Here is a 19,408-nt window from a genome sequence, read left to right as displayed (position 1 = left end):
CTTTCCAAGGGCCGGTGCAGACATGATGGGCCGAATGGCACTGTAAATTCTATGACATGTAAGATTCTGTTAGCTCTGAGTTATTGTATATTCTCTCACGGCTCCTGGTTTCTGAGCAGAATGGGAAATGTTCTGTTTTCGAGTAGCATTTTCATGTTGGTTTCCTTTAAATGCAGGTGAAGTTTTGGTCTCAACATATCTCCTTTATACTTGTGGGAATTATCATTGTCACTTCCATTCGGGGCTTGTTGATCACACTCACCAAGGTATGTGCACAAACTTAAGTTCAGCTTTACCTATACGTCTTTATTCAGTGCAAAGGATAGCTGCGCTATTATCAAATTTCTATTAATCCTTAATTTTCTTGCTGCTGCTGCACAATTTGTGCTATTTCTGTCACAACTGGCTGCAAGATTTGAAATACAACATAGCTCGCAATGTATTTATTCCATCAGCAACCTGTGGTTCTCCCAGCTCTCAATTTGTGTCTCTTAAGGGAGGGTAACACACTACACCATAGTGCCAGGGGCTGGACCTGGATTTTTGGGGATGGGATCTGATCTCTCCACTCGTTGCTGGTCCGTGACCCTGGCCAGATCCCTCTCCCGGTCACTCCCTGACCCAATCTGCACTGTGGCTCCCATCACCTGCCAACCGATTTGAGCTGAGGAAGAAGAGGGAAGTGAGCAGACAAAAACAGGGAGAAGACGAGAGTCAGAACAGTGAGAGAGTGAGAAAGACACCCATAAAGGTGAGAGGGGGGGAATTATAAACAAGGTACAGGACCAGAATAGCACGGAGACAGAAACCCAACAAAGAGCAGTACAAGAGAAAGCAAAAGAAGCAAAAAATACAAGGGAGCACACGCTGACTCGCATCAAGGACTCACATATATCTGTGTGCATTCTCATGCTCTCACACACACCAGAACACACACGTGCAGATTCTCTCTTAGACATGTATCCATAGAATCACTACAGTGCAGAAGCTGGCCATTCAGCCCATCGGTCTGCACCCACCCTCCGAAAGTGTACCCTACCTAGGCCCACACCCCTGTACCCACCTAACCTGCACATCCTTGGACACTTAAGGATCAATCTAGCATGGCTAATCCACCTAACCTGCACAGCTTTGGTCTGATGCATGGACTCGCGTATCTGTGTACGTACTCACGCGCTCTCTTTCCTAGACACAGACTCTCACTCATGCTCATGTACATCTGTGTACATATGTATGCTCTCACTCACTCACACACAAGCAACACTCTTTCTCCGAACACTGGCCATTAGGTGTTTGTTTCTGCATAACTCCACGCTGGCACATAGTTAGTAGCTGCAGCTCATTCACAGAATGTGGATTTCGGCCAACATTGCCATCTCTAGTTGTTCTTGAGAAAGTTAGAATGGGACTTCCGAACAACCCACCATAATAATAATGAACATCTCTATGAAATCCCCCCTCAACCTTCGCTGCTGTGAGGAGAGCAGTCAAAACAGAAACACTCAGCAGGTCCAGCAACATCTGTGAAGAGAGAAATGTTTCAAGTTAAAAATGGCCCTTCTTCATAACCGAAGAGAGATAGAAATGTGATTGGTGATGTGCCATCGAAAGAGGGGAGGGGGAAGGAGAACAAAGGGGAAGGGAGAGTGGGTGGAAGAGATTAAGTGACAAAGATGTCCCAGAATAAAAGGCAAAGGGAGCGGTAATGGTTGTAGTCAGGAGACACCGCATTTTGTTCAGAGTGAGCGTGAATGCCAGATTAATGAACAGTTGTGTGCAAAAGCATGAGGGACACGATTCAAACCAGCACATAACTAAAAAAAAACAGGATCAAAATGGGGAACAGAGTTCGTGGTCTGAAATTGTTGAACTGAGAGCCTAGAAAGTTCCAAAGTGTCTAATGGAAAGATGGGGTGCCGCTCCGTGAGAAATGTAACATGTTTTGAGACAGTGAAAGGATGCCAGTGAAAGGAGCAAGAAGGGCAAAATGGAAGGTTTACGATAACTCAGAGAGATTACATACCGTGGGCAGCACGGTAGCACAAGTGGATAGCATTGTGGCTTCACAGTGCCAGGGTCCCAGGTTCGATTCCCCGCTGGGTCACTGTCTGTGCGGAGTCTGCACGTTCTCCCCATGTCTGCGTGGGTTTCCTCCGGGTGCGGTTTCCTCCCACAGTCCAAAGACTTGCAGGTTAGGTGGATTGGCCGCGATAAATTGCCCTTAGTGATCAAAAAGGTTAGGAGGAGTTATTGGGTTACGGGGATAGGGTGGAAGGGAGGGCTTCAGTGGGTCGGTGCAGACTCAATGGGCTAAATGGCCTCCTTCTTCACTGTATGTTCTATGTACTCTATGAAGTGACAAACGGTTTCATGGTACAAAAGCTAAAAGGAGTGGTAATGGTTGTAGTAAAGAAAGAAAAGATGGAAACAAAAGGAGAGCAATCGCTGTTTCTCTTGTTTTCCCATAGCCTCATCCCTGGTATTGTTGTGGTCGATATACCTTTGACCTGTTTTAACTGTTTTATTTTGTTTGTCTCCTAGTTCTTTTATGCAATCTCCAGCAATAAATCATCTAATGTTATAGTACTGGTCCTTGCACAGATTATGGTAAGTAATAACAGCATTGATAAAGTGGCGTGGCTGGTTAGTGATTTACAGGCAACTCCAGTTAAGCGGACAAATATTTATTCTGCCCGCTGGCTACAGGAGCCCTGTTTGAAATGAGTTTGGACAATCGCAAACCCAGTTCCTAGAACAAAACTCTTCTCAATTGAGGGCGGCACGGTAGCATAGTGGTTAGCACAGTTGCTTCACAACTCCAGGGTCTCCGGTTCGATTCCCAGCTTGGTTCACTGTCTGTGTGGTTTGCACGTTCTCCCCGTGTCTGTGTGGGTTTCCTCCGGGTGCTCCGGTTTCCATCCACAGTCCAAAGGTGTGCAGGTTAGGTGGATCGGCCATGATAAATTACCCTTCGTGTCCAAAGTGGGGTTACTGGGTTACGGGGATAGGGTGGAGGCGTGGGCTTGAGTAGGGTGCTCTTTCCAATGGCTGGTGCAGACCTGATGGGCCGAATGGCCCCCTTCAGCACCGTAAATTCTAGAGTGAGAAATTTTTACTAGTTTGGAACATTTAAGTATCAGGGCAGATCATGCTTGACAAATCTTCTGGAATTTTTTGAGGATGTGACCAGTAATGTGGACAAGGGTAAACTAGTGGATGTTGTGTATCTGGACTTTCAAAACGCTTTTGACAAGGTCCCACACAAGAGATTAGTGAGCAAAATTAAAGCTCATGGTATTGGGGGTAATGTATTGACGGGGATAGAGAACTGGTTGGCAGACAGGAAGCAGAGAATGGGAATAAACGGGTCCTTTTCAGAGTGGCAGGCAGTGACTAGTGGGGTACCGCAGGGTTCAGTGCTGGGACCCCAGTTGTTCACAGTATACATCAATGATTTGGCTGAAGGAATTGCATGCAATATCTCCAAATTTGCAGATGACACTAAGCTAGGTGGCAGAGTGTGCTGTGAAGAGGGTGCAAATAGGCTTCAGGGTGACTTGGACATAGAAACATCAAGCCCTTCGAACCTGCACCACCATTCAATTTGATCATGGCTGATCATTCCACTCCCGCTTTCTCTCCGTACCCCTTGATCCCTTTAGCCGCAAGGACCACGCTCAGCTCCCTGTTGAATATATCCAACAAACTGACCCCAACAGCTTTCTGTGGGAGAGAATTCCACAAGTTCACAACTCTCCGAGAGAATACGTTCTTCCTCATCTCAGTCCTGAATGGCTGACCCCTTATTCTTCGGCTGTGACCCCTAGTTCTGGACGTCCCCAACATCGGGAACATTCTTCCAGCGTCCAGCCTGTCCAGTCCCATCAGGATTTTAGATGTTTAATGAGTCCCCCTCTCATTCTTCTAAAGTCCAGTGAGTACAAGCCCAGTCGATCCAGTCTTTCTTCAAAAGTCAGTGCTGCCATCCCGGGAATTAGTCTGGTGAACCTTCGCTGGACACCCTCAATAGCAAGAATGTCCTTGCTCAAACTAGGAGACCAAAACTGCCACAATACTCAAGGTAATATAATGTGGGTAAATGTGAGGTTATCCACTTTGGTGGCAAAAACAGGAAGGCAGATTATCTGAATGGTGGCAGTTTAGGAAAAGGGGAAGTGTAACGAGACCTGGGTGTGATGGTGGAACAGTCGCTGAAGGTTGGCGTGCGGGTACAGCAGGTGGTGAGGAAAGCTAATGAAATGGGAAAAAAAATGAAAATTGCTTATTGTCATAAGTAGGCTTCAATGAAGTTACTGTGAAACGCCCCTAGTCACCACATTCCGGCGCCTGTTCGGGGAGGCTGTTACGGGAATTGAACCGTGCTGCTGGCCTGCCTTGGTCTGCTTTCAAAGCCAGCAATTTAGCCCTGTGCTAAACAGCCCCTAATAAATTTAGAGTACCCAATTCATTTTTTCCAATTATGGACAATTTAGCGTGGCCAACCCACCTACCCTGCACATTTTTGGGTTGTGGGGTGAAACCCACGCAGACACGGGGAGAATGTGCAAACTCCACACAGACAGTGACCCAGAGCCGGGATCAAACCTGGGACCTCGGCGCCGTGAGGCAGCGGTGCTAACCACTGCGCCACCATGCTGCCGCATGCTGGCCTTCATAGCGAGAGGATTTGAGTATAGGAGTAGGGATGTCTTGCTGCAGTTATACAGGGCCTTGGCGAGGCCACACCTTGAGTTTTGGAGCCCAGCAAGAAAGTGCAATCAAGGCCAAGATCAGACCAATCAGATCAGCCATGGTTTTATTGAACAGCAGAGCAGACCCGAGGGAGCCAAAAGACTTCCTCCTGCTCCTATTTCTTCTGTTCTTTAAGGGAGGGGAACCAAGTTGTGACCTTTGTGTGTATCAGTTGTCTTGCATATATTCTTGCCATTCTATTTAATGTTCAGTTCCCAAAATTGAGCTTTATCCACGTTAGCAGTTGAAATATGTGTTCACTTTTTGCAAATAGCTCTCATAAATTCCCACAGTTTATAATGGTGATTGTCTGTGTAAACATGTCACACTGCAATTGCGTCCTCTTCCCAGTGGAGGCATTGCACTGCTCCCAGCACTAGCGGGGTGTAAATGCAGAGTGACAACTTGAGGCAGTTGGCGTTATAAATTAAACATTTCGTAGAGGAACATTAATGGAAAATAATGATAAAGACAAATGGTAATGATTTTAAAATGGGAACAGATTTCCATCTGGTCAGATATCCCACGGCTTCAAACCTCAATCCTGATCCAAATTCACAGTAGCATTAAAAATGTTAACATTTATTCTGATGTGCAGGATGCTCACATGTTTACCCTCTTGTCCTGTTTCTTGGCACAGGGGATGTATTTTGTGTCGTCGGTGTTACTGATGAGAATGAGCATGCCCCTTGAATATCGCACCATTGTCACTGAGGTCCTGGGGGAGTTGCAGTTTAACTTCTACCACCGCTGGTTCGACGTCATCTTCCTAGTCAGCGCGCTGTCCAGTATTGTCTTCCTTTACCTGGCACACAAACAAGCCCCTGAAAAGCACATGAGCTTTTGAAACCACTGCCGATTGGGGCAACTCCGCTTCTGTGTTCACATCCACTTTGTAAACCACTGGATCATAACCTTCTGTCAAAATCCACCACTTGCATATTGAGAAAGGACAGTGTGCAAGACAGTCAGTCCTGCTTGAAGATTACAAAACCTGAATGGTTGGTGGTTTGATGTAAAGGATATGAAAAATTTTACTTATAAAAGACTTTGTTTGGATAGGTATCAGAGGCGAAATCATTGCTAAAGTTTACAAATATTTTTGAATTGCAAAGATTGAAATCACACAGTAAGTCGTTTTTTTAAAGCAGCTGTTTGATGTTCAAGTTTTGTTTTTGTAATTACTGTTTGAAACAAACCTTTGTTAAGGGATAAATTTTCCAACTGAAAAGCTGTGGGAAGTTCTGTAGTTCCCCAGTGTGTGTCTCCAGCAAGGCCGCTGTCTGAGAGTGTGCATTTATAAAAATTAACCCTTAACTCCCACCAGCAGGTAATCTCAAAGCCTTAGGAACTTTGCGTAGGAATTTGGTTGAGTTCCCACTCTGTAAAAAAAAGTTTCTGAATTTTTTTCCCCCTGGAGCGAACAGGAAGGTGAATTTTAATGAGACACAGTTTGCCACCGCTGATCTTGCAATGGATAGTTGCTGAAGTGGAGATCCCAGCGACACTGCCGCTTCTCTGGGTAGCCTCTTGAGCTTCTGATATCTGGAATGTATCATCCAGGGAATGCCTAAGCTTTTTCCAGTAAATGAAGTTGTGTCGATGATGACCTTCTGATTGTTCTCACACAAGCAACGTACATACTAAGTGGAAGCACCTTCTCTATGTGCATTGTATTTCATCTGAGTCTACCTCAAGCGTGTCTGGATTGTTTGCACGATCTAAAAGGGTCCTCTTCCATAGTGTCTGATCTCTCCAGGTTCTTTATTACTCTGACCAGTGTTTCTGTTGTGATGGTGCTTCTGTGTTTTTCCCAAAAAACTTAAAGGGTCCAATAAATTAAATATTATTTATGCAAAGAAAATTACGTGTAGAATTCATGGATGTTTAATATGAGCTTCAGCAGATATTGAATTCAACAACAAAGTTGTAACGACAAAGCTTTAATATTCTGAATGACCTTTTAAGCGGCTTCCTCGGGTTTCTGTACATTCCCAGCATCTCATGCTATTCCTGTGCAATGAACTTAAATAGTTTCTGTCCGCATTCACTGTGAACTGCCGATCTCTCAGATTTTGTTTTAAATCTCTACTTTGTGCCTTATTTTGTGTGTAAACTTGAGGTCCTCTAAACTTTGCTGTTGTGTCCTGACTCTCGTGAAAGTCCTGTTCATCCATCACCCTTGTACTTACTGACCTGCATTGGATCCAGGGTAAACCACACTCCCATTTTAAAATTCTCATTCTTGTTTTAAACCCCTCCAAGGCCTTGCCCCTCCCTATCTCCTAATATTCTTCAATCCTCCAGGGTCTCTCTGCTCCTCCAATTCTACTTATTGCCCATCCCTGATTTTAATTGCGTCACGTTTAGCAGCCCTGCCTTGGTTACCTGAGCTCTAAGCTCTGAAATGTCTGCCCTAACTCTCTCTCTGCCTCTCCACCTCACTTTTCAACTTGAAGTCACTCTGTAAAACCTACCTCTACGGCCAAGCTTTTGGTCACTGTCAAGTTTTCTTTTAAAATGCTCTTGTGAAACATGTTGGGACACTTGATTACATTACAAACACGATATGAATACAAGTTGTTGTATATGTACATCCAACTTTATTATATCATCTTGCATTTTGAGTATTAAATTACCAAATGAAAATAACGTATCGGCAGCCATTTCCAGATCGACCACCCTACAGTATTCATCGTTGAATGAGGATGTGACACTCAAAAGAACGGATACGGCTGGAATATTAACTTTTAATGCAGTACATAGTAAACTGTCATCAATGTTCATTGATCATTTCCATTGTCTCATCTGAACACACACAACGCAAAAGCTGGCACACGCACACACCCCAACACACGTGCGTCTGCACACGCACGCAGTTATAAACTGAAGTATACATAGACTATGATGGACCAAAGGTTGCCCTGAACCTTGATGATAGAATGAAATAAATTTGCAACTGAGTGAACTCACTCTATCTTGATTCAACAAAATGCTTTTCACTACTTTAGCTGGGCTCATGAGCTGGTGGGTCTTGAGAACAGCTACGAAGTCAGTATGCCAGATGTGTTGCTCAAGCAGCTGTCTATAGTAGGAATGCCGCGTTTATTAATCTTGCTCAACCAATTAGAAAACAAAGCATTAATATCAACAAATACTGCAAGTTTAAAATGGAAACACAAAAATATGGAAACGTTCATCAGATCCACATGTCTCCACGAGCAGACTGGTGGGTGTTTGTCCTTTGCATCCAAACGGATGATCCCAGGAATATTAAGTTGCCTTCTCGCTTTATAGATTCCACGGGTCTGCAGTGCATTTCCAGCACTTGTGGTTTTCCATGAATATTATATTACACTGTAAGTGTGCTGTGAACTTCTCAAAGTTTAACCTCATTGTGTTGGATAAGAACATGGAATCTCTAATTTTGAGCAAAGGTTATAATATAATCGGAGAATCATACAGCACAGAAAATGGCCATTTGGCCCATCCTGTCTGGTTAGTTCGTCCCTGTTAGTCCCTTTCCTCCTCCTTCCCACAGCCCTGCATTGTTTTTTTTCCTTTTCATGTCCTTTTCCAATTCCGTTTTGAAAGTTACAGTTGAATTGTCAACAACACCTCTTTCAGGCATTGCATTCCAGATCAAAACTTGTTACGTAAAGAATATTCCCCTCAATCCCCTGCTAATTTCTCTGCCAATGATTTTAAATCTGCATCCTCTAGTTACTGACCATCCTGTAATGTACATCTCCGTAATGGTGAAAACTATCATCAATTGTTGTAAAAACCCACCTGGTTCACTAATGCCCTTCAGGGAAGGAAATTTGCCATGCTTACCTGGTCTGGCCTACATGTGACTCCAGGCCCACAGCGATGTCCTAACAACCCTCTTAAATGGCCTTAGCAAGCCACTCAATTGAAGGGCAACCAATTGGCCTCACCATTGGCGCCCACATCCCATAGAATAACAAAACAAATCTTGATTCTCAAGGCACTATTTATAAAGTAACTGGATCACGTTTTCCTCTACTATGTTCGAAGGAACAGGAGACACCCGTTCAGCTAGTCGAGTGGTCTGATGGTGACTGATCTGTACCTCCCCTCGACCTGTCTCTGATCCCTGACGAAGTCCAATCACTTGGAATCAGGTACAGGGTCCGCCCCGAAAGGTGGGAAGCCCCATGGGACTATAAAGTTAAGCCCCCAAGTTCAAATCGTCTTTCTTGACCGGGTCACTCAGCAATGCGAACCAACCCTTGTCAGTGACTGGTTCAACTGCTGCCAAGCGCCCGTAAGTCTTAAGTCAACGCTCGCTACGAGATAGGCGCTCCTAGCTACCAGCCCATACCAACTTTGAATCCCGCAGACTCAGAACCCGAACGAAAGGCCATTTGTTCCCCTGACCTGGTGGGCCAGTCCGAAGTTAAGTATAGGCCTGTTAGTTGTAGAAGTAGCTTAGAAGTAGAATTTATGCATGAGTAGCAATTACTGTGTATAATAAATGTGCTTTGATTTGAATCTTACTAATTGGTGTATTGAGTTATTGATCATTACTTGAACTTGAACCTCGTGGCGGTATCATAAAGATACCTGGCAACTCGAGAGCAAAGGTTATAAAACAGAGCAAATTGAACCAACCAAAAGTTAGCAACAACATCAGGTCAACTCCCCTGGTCTTTACCACCATAGGATCTCTTATATCCACCTGTGTGGGCTGTTGGGGCCTCTTTGACATCTCATTTGAAAGACAGGGGGATGAATTGGGTGAAATGTTTACTGGGGGTTAATTTGCTCCTAGATTGGCACCCATCCTCCTTTAAACCCAATTTTCATTTTCCCCTGTTGGAGGAGATGTTGATGAGGTTTTTGGACACCTAGAACCACGGAAATGTTACGGTGCAGAAAGAGGCCTTTTCAGTCCATTGTGCCTGCGCCAATCAAAAAAGAAACTAACCGCTCGTTTTAATCCCATTTTCCGTCACTGACCCTAGACTTGCAGGTTACAGCACTTCAGCGCCGGATAAGTTGAGCGTTTCAGACTCCAATCACTTGATGAAAAGGTTTCCCCTCATGTTCCCTCTAATCCTTCTACCAATCATCTTAAATCTATGCTCCCTGGTAATTGAATCCTCAGCTGGGGAAACTTGTCTTTCCAGTCTATTATGTCTAGGCCCCTCATAATTTTGTACACTTCGCTCTCTTAGTCTCCTTTGTTCTAAGGAAAACAACCCAGCCTATCCAATCTCTCCTCATAGCTGCAATTTGCAAACCCTGATGACACTCTTTGCATTGGATTGGATTGGATTTATTCTGTACTGAGGTACAGTGAAAAGTTGTTCTGCGTATAGCCAGACACATCATTCCAATAACATGAAAAACAGGACATACATAAATACACAATGTAAATACATAGACACAGACATCAGGTGAAACACATAGGAGTGCAGTACTACTCAGTAACAAAGGTGTTTGAAGAGATCAGATCAGTCCATACAAGGGTCATTCAGGAGTCTGGTAACAGCGGGGAAGAAGCTGTTTTTGAATCTGTTCGTGTGTGTTCTCAGACTTCTGTATCTCCTGCCCGATGGAAGAAGTTGGAAGAGTGAATAAGCCGGGTGGGATGGGTCTTTGATTATTCTGCCTGCTTTCCCAAACAGCGTGAGATGCAGACAGAGGCAGCTTGTGTGATGGACTGGGCTGTGTTCACGACTTTCTGTAGTTTCTTACGGTCTTGGGCCGAACAGTTGCCAGCCAGATAGACTGCTTTCTATGGTGCATCTGTAAAAATTGTCCTAATATGTTCTTTTTGTGGCTCACTGGTAACACTGGTGATTGCGAACACTATTGTGAAGAATCTTGGGCCGTTTACTAAATTAAGGGTGTTATAGAAATGTACAATGTTGAAGATGCTATTAATAAACTGAAATATCTGTGATCGCAATGTAGTCTGACTTATTGATTTGCCACCAATAAGTGACCCTGGGCAGGAATATGAATCGGGCGCTAGCGAATCGAGAATTTCTCATTTTCTTTCCAATCCTTTCAGCAAACAATAATAATCTTTATTAGTGTCACAAGTAGGCTTACATTAACAATGCAATGAAGTTACTGTGAAAACGTGAAATGGATAGCAAGCAAAATCAGAATAAAGGTGCTGAGATGGTGGGTCATTTGGAAGCACCGACATGCAGAATTGAAATTGATGAGTTTTTGACTCTTGAAGTTCTTCGGGACTTCCTTTAAATGGTTAAAGGTGCTAGATAAATACAAGTTATTTTGTGGTAGTTGGAAAGCAGGAGAGACGGATGAGTTGCAGGAATTGAACAGACCTTGGCTCAATTAACAAGGAAATGGGAAGTATCAGGAGTAGGCCTGTCAAACATGTTCTGCCCGTTCTGAGAGATCACGGGCGGGATTCTCCGTTCTCGCAGCCAGTCAATGGGGTTCCCCGTTGTGGCCATCTCATCCCCTCGGGAAACCCATGGCTGCAGACCAGAGGATCCCGCCGATGGAGAATCCCGCTGAATGGCACATCTGCAATATCAACTCCACTTCCCTAGCTGCTCCCCATATCTCCTTATTCTCTTGGTGCCCAAAATCTATTCAACACAATATTGAATATACTCAATGACAGAACAGTCAACTCTCTGGAGTAGAGAATCGCCAAAATTCACAGCCCTCCCATTGAAAAAAAATTTCTCCTCAGCCTGGTCCTAAACCCTTTAGTCTGAGACGGTGACCCCAGATCCTAAACTCTCCATCTGGTGAAAATTGCCCCATTGAACCCCTTGAGCATTGATGAATGGGATTGGTGGGGAGCTTCCCAGAGTTTCTCCAAACTTGACAAACATTTCTTTCATCGCCCAGGCAATGGGTTGAGGAAAGTAGGGGGTAGTGGAGTGGGGTTATTTTTTTGTTCAGCAGGCTAGGAATCGGAAGTGACCTCTAAACTTAATATTCCAAGTAACAGTCCTATCATGAGGAGCTCTGCAACATGGGGGTAATGCAGATAATACATCGAGTCAGAATGGTTACAGCAAAGGAGGCCATTCAGCCCTTTGTGTCTATCATTCAAGCGCATTCACCGACAATAAACTTTACATCAGTGGTCATGCCCACATTAAATAACATTTTCTTGCAAAGTTTCACAGCTACGAGCTTCGGTTCACTTCATTCACTCTGTAGAGCAGAAAAGGTTAATGGGAAATTAAACCCACTGACAGGTCAGTCGGTAACCAGAGCGACACAAATTTAAGGTGATTGGCAAAAGAAGCAAAGGTGAAATTATATAAACTTTTACAAAGTGAGATGCTGTGATGGAAGGCGCTGCCTGACTAGGCGGTGGAGGCAGCTTCAACAGGAACTTTCAGAAGGAAATTGAATAAACACTGGAAACGGGGAAAATCGACGGGGAAAGGGTCAGAGAAACAGCTGGGACAAGCACATTGAGCTGAGAAGCACCCTCTGATGCTGTAAGATTTGATGATTGAATTTTATAGCTAATGAATAATAATTAACTATCATTACTTTAACACATTTCTGTGTCAGAATTTTGCTTGAATGAGAAACAAGGTTTGATTAGCAAAGACGAATTTGAGCCATACACTTTTGTAGATTCTTCCAGTTATTAAAGGTTGCTGAGAAGGTGACTATGTTGCTCCTCGATGATCTTGTTACAATTGTGTATCATCATCTGTGCCCTCATCAGCGGACGATGAGGAGGATGACTTGACCTAGAAAGTAAAAAAGGATTTTAATTCAAATATCCAACTAGTAGTACCAAGTCCCACAAACTCACATATCCTTGTTGCTCAATGACCAACATTGTCATCCAGTCCAGTGACACTTCAAAATGTCACGTTCATATTCAACTAACGCCATGGCCTCACCCATCCCGGTCTTTAACCTTGTCAGCTCGACAACCGTTCAAGAGGGAGAAATGGATAGAGGATATATTTTTGGGATGTGATGAAGAGGGACAGAGGAAGCTCATGTGGACCTGAAACACCAACATAGACTAAATGGTCACAATTAGCTCTTCCTGTAAATTCTATATAATAAAGATGTTTTGGTTTTATTCCCAGCCTTGCAAATATATAATTGGCATTTTCTCATCAATAAGGAACAAATTGGTATATTTCAGTGTAGTAGCAAACAAGACACTAAAAGGCGCACTGACTGTTCATGACAACTGCAGAGGATCTTGTCGGGGGGAGGGGGGGTAACGGGTGGAGATTCAATAGCTCTGTGTCAAGGAATCAAAAGAGAATCATAGAATTTGTGTGCAGAAGGAGGCAATTCGGCCCATTGAGTTTGCACTGGCCCTTGCAAAGGGCACCCTAGCCCATGCCTCAACCCTATCCCCGCAACCGGAGCACCCGGAGGAAACCCACGCAGACACGGGGCGAACGTGCAGACTCCGCACAGACTGACCCAAGCCGGGAATAGAACCTGGGACCCTGGAGCTGTGAGGCAGCAATGCTAACCTCTGTGCCACTGTGCAGCCCCTATATAGTCTATAAAAGGGTTAAAATTCAATTCAAATAGAATACAACTAAAAGTCTTCCGTGAGAAACACGCGTTGCCTTCACAGATACAGATAAAGAGTCAAAAAAAGAGGCATTCCAGACAAGAAAAACAGGCTGCTAACAAGGAGTTATTTTGACAGGAGCATGTTGCTTTGATTCTCAAGCATATTTTCACACTCTCAGAATTGAAACACATATAAACTTCGAAAAGGCAGCAGATTCTCTCGATATCAGAAATTTATGTAAACTTTGAAATCCACGAGGAAGTAAAATCTCCGCAGTTATAGGATTGAGGTCTGTTAGATATTCCCATGAACAAAAGCAAAAGCTATGCTTTATACTTTGGACTGGAAGCATAAAAAAAGTTAAATGTTTGTATATCCTGAGAATTTTATCACCTAATATGGATTTGGATTTAGTACTTTTAGTTTACCTTGTAGTGTTCAAAACTATTAATATGTAACCCAAGATTTAAATTTATAATAAATTATTATGTAGTAACCATTAAAAAGGTTACAATCTCAGTCTGTAACCTCACAAATAATGTAGAGTTTCTGGAATTCTTAATTATAGGATATTCTGAGAATTTTCTTATAGGAATAGCAGATTTGTTATAACAACAGTGTATATATCTTCCTGAGATTATTTTGTTTAGTTTAAAATCCCCTGGTAGAGAAGGCATTTTATCTTCAGGCCCAATCGTTAGTTAGCCCAGCTAATTAAGCTCTTCTGAGATTCAGAATTTCTTAAAGTTGAACTTTTAATCCAGCAATAAATTCAAAAGGAAGATTTACGCTTGCTGGGGATATCAGAACTCAGACAGCTGTACTTGATTCACAGCAAGAACATGGGGAAGAACTGTGTTCCTCATTCTTGAACAAATGCTAGAGAATGTTTTACACCAACATTAGCGGACAGATTGGGCCTTGTTTTCACCTCTCAGCCAAAAGGTGACACCTCTGACAGTGCGGCACTCCCTCAGTACTGACCCTCTGACAGTGCGGCACTCCCTCAGTACTGACCCTCTGACAGTGCAGCACTTCCTCAGTACTGACCCTCTGACAGTGCGGCACTCCCTCAGTACTGACCCTCTGACAGTGCGGCACTCCTTCAGGACTGACCCTCTGACAGTGCAGCACTCCCTCAGTACTGACCCACTGACAGTGCAGCACTCCCTCAGTACTGACCCTCTGACAGTGCAGCACTCCCTCAGTACTGATCCTCTGACAGTGCAGCACTCCCTCAGTACTGATCCTCTGACAGTGCAGCACTCCCTCAGTACAGACCCTCTGACAGTGCAACACTCCCTGAGTACTGACCCTCTGACAGTGCAGCACTCCCTCAGTACTGACCCTCTGACAGTGCTGCACTCCCTCAGCAATGACCCTCAGACAGTGCGGCACTCCCTCAGTACTGACCCTCTGACAGTGCAGCACTCCCTCAGTACTGACCCTCTGACAGTGCAGCGCTCCCTCAGCACTGACCCTCTGACAGTGCAGCGCTCCCTCAGTACTGACCCTCTGACCGTGCAGCTCTCCCTCAGTACTGACCCTCTGACAGTGCAGCGCTCCCTCAGTATTGACCCACTGACAGTGCAGCACTCCCTCAGAACTAATCCTCTGACAGTGCAGCATTCCCTCAGTACTGACCCTCTGACAGTGCAACACTCCCTCAGTACTGACCCTCTGACAGTGCAGCACTCCCTCAGTACTGATCCTCTGACAGTGCAGCATTCCCTCAGTACTGACCTCTGACAGTGCAGCACTCCCTCAGTACTGACCCTCTGACAGTGCAGCACTCCCTCAATACTGACCCTCTGACAGTGCGGTGCTCCCTCAGCACTGACCCTCTGACAGTGCAGCACTCCCTCAGTACTGACTCTCTGACAGTGCAGCACTCCCTCAGTACTGACTCTCTGACAGTGCAGCACTCCCTCAGTACTGACCCTCTGACAGTGCAGCGCTCCCTCAGTACTGACCCTCTGACAGTGCAGCACTCCCTCAATACTGACCCTCTGACAGTGCGGTGCTCCCTCAGCACTGACCCTCTGACAGTGCAGCGCTCCCTCAGTACTGACCCTCTGACAGTGCAGCACTCCCTCAGTACTGATCCTCTGACAGTGCAGCACTCCCTCAGTACTGACTCTTTGACAGTGCAGCACTCCCTCAGTGCTGACCCTGTCAGTACTCACTCCCTCAATACTGACCCTCTGACAGTGCGGTGCTCCCTCAGCACTGACCCTCTGACAGTGCAGCACTCCCTCAGTACTGACCCTCTGACAGTGCAGCACTCACTCAGCAATGACCCTCTGACAGTGCAGCTCTCCCTCAGTACTGACCGTCTGACAGTGCAACACTCCCTCAGTACTGACCCTCTGACAGTGCAGCACTCCCTCAGTAGACCCTCTGACAGTGCAGCACTCCCTCAGTACTGATCCTCTGACAGTGCAGCACTCCCTCAGTACTGACTCTCTGACAGTGCAGCACTCCCTCAGTGCTGACCCTGTCAGTACTCACTCCCTCAGTACTGACCCTCTGACAGTGCAGCACTCCCTCAGTACTGACCCTCTGACAGTGCAGCGCTCCCTCAGTACTAATCCTCAGACAGTGCAGCATTCCCTCAGTACTGACCCTCTGACAGTGCAACACAACCTCAGTACTGACCCTCTGACAGTGCAGCACTCCCTCAGTACTGACCCTCTGACAGTGCAGCACTCCCTCAGTACTGACCCTCTGACAGTGCTGCACTCCCTCAGCAATGACCCTCAGACAGTGCGGCACTCCCTCAGTACTGACCCTCTGACAGTGCAGCACTCCCTCAGTACTGACCCTCTGACAGTGCAGCACTCCCTCAGCACTGACCCTCTGACAGTGCAGCGCTCCCTCAGTACTGACCCTCTGACCGTGCAGCTCTCCCTCAGTACTGACCCTCTGACAGTGCAGCGCTCCCTCAGTATTGACCCACTGACAGTGCAGCACTCCCTCAGAACTAATCCTCTGACAGTGCAGCATTCCCTCAGTACTGACCCTCTGACAGTGCAACACTCCCTCAGTACTGACCCTCTGACAGTGCAGCACTCCCTCAGTACTGATCCTCTGACAGTGCAGCATTCCCTCAGTACTGACCTCTGACAGTGCAGCACTCCCTCAGTACTGACCCTCTGACAGTGCAGCACTCCCTCAATACTGACCCTCTGACAGTGCGGTGCTCCCTCAGCACTGATCCTCTGACAGTGCAGCACTCCCTCAGTACTGACTCTCTGACAGTGCAGCACTCCCTCAGTACTGACTCTCTGACAGTGCGGCACTCCCTCAGTACTGACCCTCTGACAGTGCAGCGCTCCCTCAGTACTGACCCTCTGACAGTGCAGCACTCCCTCAATACTGACCCTCTGACAGTGCGGTGCTCCCTCAGCACTGACCCTCTGACAGTGCAGCGCTCCCTCAGTACTGACCCTCTGACAGTGCAGCACTCCCTCAGTACTGATCCTCTGACAGTGCAGCACTCCCTCAGTACTGACTCTCTGACAGTGCAGCACTCCCTCAGTGCTGACCCTGTCAGTACTCACTCCCTCAGTACTGACCCCCTGACAGTGCAGCACTCCCTCAGTACTGACCCTCTGACAGTGCAGCGCTCCCTCAGTACTAATCCTCAGACAGTGCAGCATTCCCTCAGTACTGACCCTCTGACAGTGCAACACTCCCTCAGTACTGACCCTCTGACAGTGCAGCACTCCCTCAGTACTGACCCTCTGACAGTGCAGCACTCACTCAGCAATGACCCTCTGACAGTGCAGCTCTCCCTCAGTACTGACCGTCTGACAGTGCAACACTCCCTCAGTACTGACCCTCTGACAGTGCAGCACTCCCTCAGTAGACCCTCTGACAGTGCAGCACTCCCTCAGTACTGACCCTCTGACAGTGCAGCACTCCCTCAGCACTGACCCTCTGACAGTGCAGCGCTCCCTCAATACTGACCCTTTGACAGTGCGGTGCTCCCTCAGCACTGACCCTCTGACAGTGCAGCACTCCCTCAGTACTGACCCTCTGACAGTGCAGCGCTCCCTCAGTACTGACCCACTGACAGTGCAGCAGTCCCTCAGTACTAATCCTCTGACAGTGCAGCACTCCCTCAGTACTAATCCTCTGACAGTGCAACATTCCCTCAGTACTGACCCTCTGACAGTGCAATACTCCCTCAGTACTGACCCTCTGACAGTGCAGCACTCCCTCAGTACTGACCCTCTGACAGTGCAGCACTCCCTCAGTACTGACCCTCTGACAGTGCAGCACTCACTCAGCAATGACCCTCTGACAGTGCAGCACTCCCTCAGTACTGACCGTCTGACAGTGCAGCACTCCCTCAGTACTGATCTTCTGACAGTGCAGCATTCCCTCAGTACTGACCCTCTGACAGTGCAGCACTCCCTCAGGACTGATCTTCTGACAGTGCAGCATTCCCTCAGTACTGACCCTCTGACTGTGCAACACTCCCTGAGTACTGACCCTCTGACAGTGCAGCACTCCCTCAGTACTGACCCTCTGACAGTGCAGCACTCCCTCAGCAATGACCCTCTGACAGTGCAGCACTCCCTCAGTACTAATCCTCTGACAGTGCAGCACTCCCTCAGTACTGACCCTCTGACAGTGCAGCTCTCCCTCAGTACTGACCCTCTGACAGTGTTGCTCTCCCTCACCAACAGTGCAGCACTTGTTCTGTATGCAATGGAGTGTCAGCATAGATTATGTGTGCACGTGTCCGGGAGTGGGACTTAAACTCATGATCTTCACTAACAACTGCAATGGGGAAGTCAGGAAAAACCTCTTTCGTCAGAGAGTGGTGAGAAAGTGGAACTCACTAACACAGGGAGTTGTTGAGGTGAATAGTGTGGATACAATCAATGCTGTAAATATTCTGCAATACTTCGTCACTATGTTCCTCCAATCCAGCCCGATTTTCTTCATCTTGGTGCTGTGCCGTCAGCTGTTACGACCCCTCCCTCGCTCTCTCTCACCCTTTCTGAGGCTTCTTAAAGCCCACCTCTTTGACCCAACTTTTTGATACTTAAAATTTTGTTTACTTATGCTCCAATGCGATGCCCTGAGAGGATCTACTATGTTAAAGGTGCTATATAAATGCAACTCGTTGGTATAGTTGAGTGATTTACCTGCTCTCTTCTTTCCTGGGGAGGGCTGGCAGCTACTGCTTCCTGAGCTACTTGCTCCTCAGGCGTGCTCTCCTCTTTGATACTCTCGGGATTGGAAACTGCCTGAGGTGTTGGCTCGGGGATTTCTGTTGGGGAGGTAGGGGTGTTTGTTGCTTTGAAGTGATGATAGTCTTCCTTCCCAATCACCAGCAGGCTCAGCTTGACCCCGCTGCTCTTTATTTTCTCCACCAGTTCTTCGTGTGTATCTGCCTCCACGTTGATGCCATTCACTTCCATTACTATATCATTCTCTTTCAGGCCTGCCTCTTCTGCTGTGCTTCCTTTAACAACCTAGGGCGGAGACAAGGAGATGTTTCTTTGTTCAACACATTGTTAATGTCTAGACGTAGAGTTATCATAGAATTTGAATCATAGAATTTACAGTGCAGAAGGAGGCCATTAGACCCATTGAGTCTGCACCGGCTCCCGGAAAGAGCACCCTATCCAAAGTCCACACCGCCATCCTATCCCCACAACCCAGCAACCCCACCCAACACTTAGGGCAATGTTGGACACTAAGGGCAATTTATCACGGCCAATCCACCTAACCTGCACATCTTTGGACAGTGGGAGGAAACCGGAGCACCCGGAGGAAACCCACGCAGACACGGGGAGGACGTGCAGACTCCGCACAGACAGTGACCCAAGCCGGGAATCGAACCTGGGGCCCTGGAGCTGTGAGGCAATTGTGCTATCCACAATGCTACCGTGCGGCCCTTATGAACCCTCCAGAACTGGCCTGGGGTCTCCAGGTATTCGAGGTCGATCTCCAGGACGCTGCTGTGTGCGACCCTGGAGGTAAATCATCGACACATTGAAAATTATTGTCTTTAACCTTCTTTGAACATTTCTGTTGGCCAGATGTAAAACATATCGAAAATGGAGAAAAATAAGACTGGCCGACAATCAAGCTTCATCCAAT

The 19,408-nt window shown here is 46.4% G+C and overlaps 2 protein-coding genes across 4 annotated transcripts in view; one reads left to right on the top strand and one right to left on the bottom strand.

The window, feature by feature from the left end:
* LOC140391505 (Golgi pH regulator) overlaps window positions 1–6,616 on the top strand; it is a 74,147-nt gene extending 67,531 nt beyond the window's left edge. For both annotated transcript variants that reach the window (XM_072476043.1, XM_072476044.1), the window contains exons 12-14: window positions 177–266; window positions 2,542–2,607; window positions 5,393–6,616. In XM_072476043.1, the coding sequence (XP_072332144.1) occupies window positions 177–266; window positions 2,542–2,607; window positions 5,393–5,599 (363 nt within the window). In that variant the 3' untranslated portion in view covers window positions 5,600–6,616. The remainder of the gene's footprint in view (window positions 1–176; window positions 267–2,541; window positions 2,608–5,392) is intronic.
* A 3,419-nt stretch (window positions 6,617–10,035) lies between these two features.
* Window positions 10,036–19,408, bottom strand: part of pdzk1 (PDZ domain containing 1) — a 34,466-nt gene continuing 25,093 nt past the window's right edge. For both annotated transcript variants that reach the window (XM_072476041.1, XM_072476042.1), the window contains exons 8-9: window positions 18,448–18,777; window positions 10,036–12,485 (exon numbers count right to left, since the gene is read on the bottom strand). In XM_072476041.1, coding sequence (XP_072332142.1) covers window positions 12,426–12,485; window positions 18,448–18,777 — 390 coding nt within the window. In that variant the 3' untranslated portion in view covers window positions 10,036–12,425. The remainder of the gene's footprint in view (window positions 12,486–18,447; window positions 18,778–19,408) is intronic.

Source organism: Scyliorhinus torazame, chromosome 15 (genome assembly GCF_047496885.1).
Source record: "Scyliorhinus torazame isolate Kashiwa2021f chromosome 15, sScyTor2.1, whole genome shotgun sequence".
Lineage (NCBI taxonomy): Eukaryota > Metazoa > Chordata > Chondrichthyes > Carcharhiniformes > Scyliorhinidae > Scyliorhinus > Scyliorhinus torazame.
Note: the sequence above shows the minus strand (reverse complement) of the source record. Positions and strands in the feature narration are given on the sequence as shown.